At 32.5% G+C, this 6,912-nt stretch overlaps 1 protein-coding gene across 3 annotated transcripts; it reads left to right on the top strand.

Annotated features, from left to right (window-relative positions):
- The first annotated feature begins 557 nt into the window (after positions 1–557).
- Positions 558–5,877, top strand: LOC112003486 (probable prolyl 4-hydroxylase 9). Of its 3 annotated transcripts, none has more exons than XM_065769247.1 (7): positions 558–1,065; positions 1,359–1,516; positions 1,996–2,092; positions 3,207–3,302; positions 4,200–4,265; positions 4,437–4,556; positions 5,611–5,794. In XM_065769247.1, exons 1-7 carry the CDS (start codon positions 793–795, stop codon positions 5,617–5,619), a joined length of 819 nt encoding a protein of 272 aa, XP_065625319.1. In that variant the 5' UTR covers positions 558–792; the 3' UTR covers positions 5,620–5,794. The 3 variants fall into 3 exon arrangements, with proteins under 3 accessions (XP_065625319.1, XP_065625320.1, XP_023891469.2); XM_024035701.2 differs by having other exon boundaries at positions 561–1,065; positions 5,637–5,877; XM_065769248.1 differs by lacking the exon at positions 3,207–3,302 and having other exon boundaries at positions 5,637–5,877.
- The last annotated feature ends 1,035 nt before the right edge of the window (positions 5,878–6,912 follow it).

Here is a 6,912-nt window from a genome sequence, read left to right as displayed (position 1 = left end):
GTATTAAGTTATTGTTTGTTTAATTTAGTCCTACTACTTTAATTAGTTTTAGCTTATCAATAACTGTCAATAATAATCTGCTACTTAAAATTTATTTTAAAAATATTGTAAAAACATTATTGGCATAACATTTCTTATATAGTAATACAAAAAATGCTATGTGGATCATATTTTTACAATATTTTCAAAATAAATCTTAAGTGCCAGGTTGTTGAAGCAAAAAAGTAATCTAAATGATAAGTTCAAGTTTGAACTAATAACAATTAACTACATATAATTTGTTGTGAATATATTATGAAATGTCCTTCCATAGTAATATTCTTATGAATACATGAAAAATCTTATATTTACAATATTTTTATAACAAATTTTAAACATTATTATTACCGTAGATTATTATTGGTAATTAGTGATGAAAAACAAGTAAGTGAATTTAAATTAAATTGTGTTGCGAAAATAACGTAGATTTGTTATACATTTTACTCCTATTTAAGAAGGCAACGAAAATCCAACATAGTTTGGTAATAGTCATAAAAGAAAAGTCATTGAACCCCGTTGTCGAAGAAGATTCCCGCCGTGTCGTACCAGAGTTGCCATGATGATCTCTTCTATTTAATTCATTATTGTCTCTCTTTCTCTAACACTCAGAGTTGTGACCCACCAACCCCCAACGCCAAAACCAACATATATATAAACTAAAACGGTCTCGAACTCGAAGAGAAAAAACAGAAACCAGTACTAAAAATAAACAGAGCTTCGCGTTTTTGAATTAATCATACTAATAATACTAATATGAAAGGGAAAAACGGGAAAGGAAATTGGAACCTGAGGCTGAACCTGAAGGCGAACAAGCTAGGGTTACCGTCTGTCATTCTCTTATGCTCCTTCTTCTTCCTCGCTGGCTTCTACGCCTCCGCTCTCTTCTCTCTGGTCTCTGTGCCGGACATTTCTGGTGCTAGGCCAAGGTCGAGGCTACTCGATTCGGTCAACGAGGAGGAGAGCCGCTACAATTTGTTGAACTCTGGAGAGACCGGTGACGATTCTATTACTTCAATTCCCTTTCAGGTACTCGATTTTATGCTCTTTCCATTTAGTTTTAAAAATAGTTCAGTTGGATTAGAATTTTAATCTGATTCTTTCTTTCTGTGATGCATTTTTACGGTTTTGAATGTGATCATAGAGAAAAAACAAAAAAAACAAAATCAACAGTTTAAATATCTAATCTGATCTAAGCTTGTAGCAAAAATTAATTTGTACTTATTTGTTGCTCAGAAAGAGTACTTTTAGCTAATACTGTAAACTTTTTTGGTTTTTTTTTTTTTTTTTTTTTTTAATAATTTATTTGTAACTATGAATAGGTATTGAGCTGGAGACCAAGGGCTCTATATTTTCCAAATTTCGCAACAGCAGAACAGTGTGAAAGCATAATAAAATTGGCTGAGCCGCGACTTAGACCGTCGACAGTGGCTTTAAGACCAGGAGAAACTGCAAATAGCACCCAGGGAATTAGAACAAGGTACCTTCTTTGTGTTTGTTTGTGTGTGTGAGACTGTGAGTGCAGTATTTTTATTATAATATATACCGTTACCATACTTTTTATTTTATATTAGATTATTAGGCATTTCAAGATGACCATTTATTGATATTATAATTAAAGGGTGATTGAGATAATAAATATAGTAAATAAGTAGAGTCATTTTATGCTTTTAACTTATCTCTCTTCTTCTCAATGAATAAATTAATGAAATTCAAGTAATTATCTTGAAACTTCTTCTCTTTTCCTTTTTAGTATTATTATTTGTAATAATCATGAGATTATCATCATCGGCTGGTTTACTATACAATTAAATATAATTTTTGTTGTACTGGTAATTAAATTTGTGTACATGGGCATTGGTGATCATGGGTTTAAGAAGTCTATCAATTTTAAGAACAGGAGTGATTATGTTGATGAGAAATTCTATTGATAGCTAATATATGCTTGCTGTCGAACAGTTCTGGCGTGTTTATTAGTGCTTCTGAAGACAAAACTTTGGACTTCATTGAGAGAAAAATTGCGAGGGCAACAATGCTTCCCAGGATCCATGGAGAGGTACTAGTCATTGTATTATCATCTTCATCATCGTTACTCTCTTTCCATCTCTCATGGTTAGAAGATAAAACTATTGTGTGAGGTTTTCAATTTGATTGGCCTGAGGTTTTTATATTTTATGATAACCAATTTTTGTTAATGCTTATCTATAAATTCAAAGTGAAATATTCATTTAATGAAACTTTTACTTATTAAAAAATTCGAAGTAAAAGATATGCAAGTTTGTTGCCAAAGGTAACATTGTAACAATCTATCTTCAGGAATATCTTATGATAATTGGGACTAACGAAGTATTGCTGAAGATAATTACAAAAATGCCATCACAATGTATCCATGGAAGCATGGACAATGCTTTCTTTTCTTGGTTCTTTTCTTTTCTTCTTTTCTCTATTCTTTTCCTGGCCACGGAGAAGAAGATTTCTTGATGCTACCCTGCACTTAGTGGCAAATTTAGTTGCAGATATTGGTTCCTTATGCATCTCACATTGTACCTTTTAAGTTCTTTTTTTGAACCATCCAATTATATTGATTCACAGCGAAACTTGCAGATATACAACTCATTACATTGATATCTTTGAGATCTCTCTCTCTTCCTGCCCCCCACTCTTTATTTCCTCCCTCCCACTGATTTTATAGTAGAAATGAACTACCCAATTTTATAGTACCTGAAAAGAGTTTCTTATGTTGTCCTCGTATTTTCAGTTTCTACTCTACACTCTCTCTCTCTCTTTTGGTAGCAAGAAAAAGATATGGCAGGTTTTTATGGTAAATGAAATTGACTTAGTTCATGAATAAGATTGGAACATATCTGAATCATTTAAATGAAAATCTCCTGACTTTTTTTTTTTTTGGTTTCCAATTTCATTAGTGTATTCTGATCCAATGTAAGCTATCACTAACTTGTTCAAAATCACCAGTGCTGAAATACTGATATTATCTTCTCTGCTTTTGCTACTATCTTATTTTATCTTATATTCAAATTTATGAATGATCTAAATTTCCTTACCTAGAAAATTCTTATATTTAAATTCCGTGTTTCTCTTTTTCGTTAAAGTAGTTAACCTTTTATTTCAGGGCAATTTTAAAATTGTCTGAGGATATCACCATGTTTCAGGCATTCAATGTCTTGCGGTATGAGATTGGGCAGTTGTATAATTCTCATTATGACGCATTCAATCCTGCTGAGTATGGCCCACAGAAGAGCCAAAGGGTACATTCTAAGCAAAAAGCATAGGTTTTTGTTTGTCATTGTTTGTTTCTTAAGCAAATTTCCATGTTATATTGAAAAAAATTATAAGCAAATTTCCATGTTATACTCTATAATATATAAGTAGAAGGCAATTGCATTTCAGTTTTGGGCTGACAGCAAAGGTGGTGATGCTGCATCAGTTTACATGATTGTCTTCTGAAAGAGAGTTTGAGCGGAAGAAAAAAATTATGGGATTTGCTCCATGTAACCTGCTGGACAATGAAACAACCATTTTCTAGGATTTATGTAACAAGGAACAGCTCTTCTCATTATTTTTCTAAAATTAACATATTTCTTTCTCAAACAGAATGTATGTTTTGTTTCTTTGGAAGGAAAGAAAATTGCAAGACTAGTATCTTTTGCACTTTAATTTCCATAAAAATAGGGAGGAACTTAAATTATAAAAATATTCAGATAGGACTTATATCACTAGGACGTTAAGTTTAGGTTCTACTGACAACAGAACTTTCATCTCCAATCGCATGAGTTCACTGTGAGTTTATAAATCTTGGCTTCATACACCTGACAACCTTAATGATCTGCTTTATCAGTAATTTTTTTTATTTATTTAATAAAATTGTGTTTTACTTCTTTAAACCAAATGAACATCATACACTCACAATTGTGTTTAGTTTCATATATTCAGTGTTTCTTCATTGCTTGTTACATTTGACATGCTTTGTTCCAGTTCTTCTTCTTCTTTTAAATTTACTTACTATAGCTACAGATACCTGTGTTTGGCTAGAATATGCTAAGTTTTGATCACATCTTGATCCTTTGAATATGAATTACTTGATATAAATATTAAGGAGTTTATGATTCTAAAGAATTGTAACGTTTATCTTAACCCTCATACAGATGGCTTCTTTCTTGTTGTATTTATCTGATGTTGACAAGGGAGGGGAAACTATGTTCCCATTTGAGGTAAGATCAAGACCTCTGTTGTCTCTTTTTAGTTTTTTTTTTTTTTTTTGGGGGGGGGGGGGGTGTGTTGGGGTGTGATGAAATTTTGACCTTATTGTTAATTATTCTATGCATGATTTTTTGTATTTCTCCCCTTTTGGGGGTTTATGTATCCTGTTCTCTGACATGCAGAATGGCTTAAATATGGATGGAAGCTATGATTTCCAAGACTGTATTGGTTTGAAAGTGAAGCCACGGAAAGGGGATGGACTTCTATTTTATTCAATGTTTCCAAATGCTACAATTGATCCGGTCAGTAACATCATTATCATTAGCACCATTCTCATCTTTCTTATTAGACAGTCCGTTGTTTCTTAATCAGGGAAAATCATCCTTATCAATAGAGATTAGCCGAATTTTAAACCACTAAACAGTTTGTAGAATACCTCATTCTGCCAAGTTGTGGCTACTTTTAAACTTTTCCTCTTATGGTGCCTTTACATACGTAGATTCTTGCAAATGTCTACAGTTAGAAACCTTCTCCAGATTCCCAAAACCTTTAATTAAGGAAAAATGCTATGTTAACAACATTTTCACAACAAATCTTATGTGACAAGTTGTTATAGGTTGTTATTGGTGGGATAGAAAAGTAAATTTCAGTGGTAAGTTCAAATTAAAACCAATAACACCTAACTACTTATAATTTATTGTAAAAATGTTGTAGACGTAACACCTCTCTAAATTAATTATTGGGTAAATTACATTTTAACTTATATTTTAGGGGTGGTTTCAAATTAAACCCTATATTTTTAAATGTTTCAAATCAAATCCTGAGGTTTAAGACTATTACAATCTTATGATTTTACTAGTTTCAAATCGAACCCTAGACACTTATAGTCATATCAATTTAAACCCTGGACACTTTCGTTTTGATGTGGGGGTTTGATTTTTGAATTTGATTGGGGGTTTAAATTAATACGATTTCAAAAGTGAGTGTTTGATTTGAAACTAAAGTTTGGTTTTTGATTTGAAACTAAGGAAACTTCAATTTTGAATTTGTAACAGTTTTAGACCTCATGATATAATTTATAACTTTTAAAACTACAGGGAGGGTGAGGTTGTGGGTTCAAAACCCACTAAGTGTAGCATCATCAATTGTGGGTTCAAAATTCAAATCTTACTTTTTCTTTTTTATGGTGAAGCATAATCAATTGTTGGACACATAGTAGCTTGATGGATATGAAAACCTTACATTAAAAGCGCTGTTAAATTTTTTAGCTATTAAAACCAATTACTAGGGCCTTAACACTATTGTTGACATTCACAATTGCATGAATTGTACCTGCTGTTTGTTGGCTTCTTGTAGAATTCATAAATTGAAAACTTTGGCAGATGTCACTTCATGGCAGCTGCCCTGTGATCAAAGGTGTAAAATGGGTGGCTACAAAGTGGATCAGGGATGAAGAACAAAATTGATTAAATATTTGTACCTGCAGTCTGCTTGTATTTCAAAATTTGTTTTTGCCCGAGTATTTGGCAGTTCTCTTGTAGTATTATAAGAGGGATTAATTTGAAATTAATAATTTCTCATGTTACACTAGCCAATTGGCCCTATAAGTAAATGATTCTGTTATATAGGTAGTCTTCATTTAGAAGAAGTGCAAGCTTAACCCAAAACTGAACAAGTTTGGGTTGGGACCTTGGGATTTTGAGCCTCGGTCGGGTCTAGGATCCTAGGTTGAAATTTCAAGCCTGATTTAGGATCGAGTTGGACTTGGTTTAGGTCTACAATTCAAGCCGCAATTGAAGCTTGACGCTACCATGTATGTGCTATGCACATACCCATTTACCACCTCCTCCTTTCCTTTTTTTTTTTTTTTTTTTTTTGGTGCAGTCTCTTTGGTGTCTGAATAAACAAGCTAAATTGACCAACCATAACAATACAACATAAGCACGACAGCAAACACGAAAAAGCTACCGGGCCTATCACCATCTCCCTCTTCTTCTAATCGGATTGAGTATGGAAGGTCAAAGATAGAAATAGGGCCCATCTTATTACACCTAAAAGCCCATTGGACTAAAACTGTTGAATTAGCTTCTCTCTTAGGTTCGTTTGGTTGGAAGAGTGAAAAAGTAGGAGAATAGGAAATTGTGGGAGGATGAAAAAGTGGGAGGATGGAAAATATTTAGTTTTCCTTCTTGTGTGTTTGGTTGGAGGGGTAGAAAAATGGGAGAGTGAAAAACTCTTTTGTTTGGTTGAAGAGATAAAAGAAATGATGGAAAATGTAATTTATATAAATTAACTATTATACCTTTGTTACATAATATGTAATAAATAAATTTATTTGTACTTATTAAATAATATAAAATTTACCATATCATATATATAAATTTATATTATTTTTTTATTATAATGTAAAAATTACAATAGTGTACATATAAATTTAATTGGGCAAAGGATTAGGTCACGTTGAACAAAAAAATAAAGGAAGAAGAAGAAGAAGAAGAGAGAAGAGAACCTGGACGCTGGTGAAGGTAAAATGAGAAGAGGAAAGTGATAAGATGATTTGTGGGCAAAAGTCATCAGGTGGGATAGGTGAGAGGGTCTTCAAGTCATGAATGAGGGTAGGTGAGAATGATATTTGTGTAAATGTGTTGTAAAAGCACT

This window comes from Quercus suber, unplaced genomic scaffold (genome assembly GCF_002906115.3).
Source record: "Quercus suber isolate HL8 unplaced genomic scaffold, Cork oak 2.0 scaffold_1092, whole genome shotgun sequence".
Classification (NCBI taxonomy): Eukaryota; Viridiplantae; Streptophyta; class Magnoliopsida; order Fagales; family Fagaceae; genus Quercus; species Quercus suber.
Note: the sequence above shows the minus strand (reverse complement) of the source record. Positions and strands in the feature narration are given on the sequence as shown.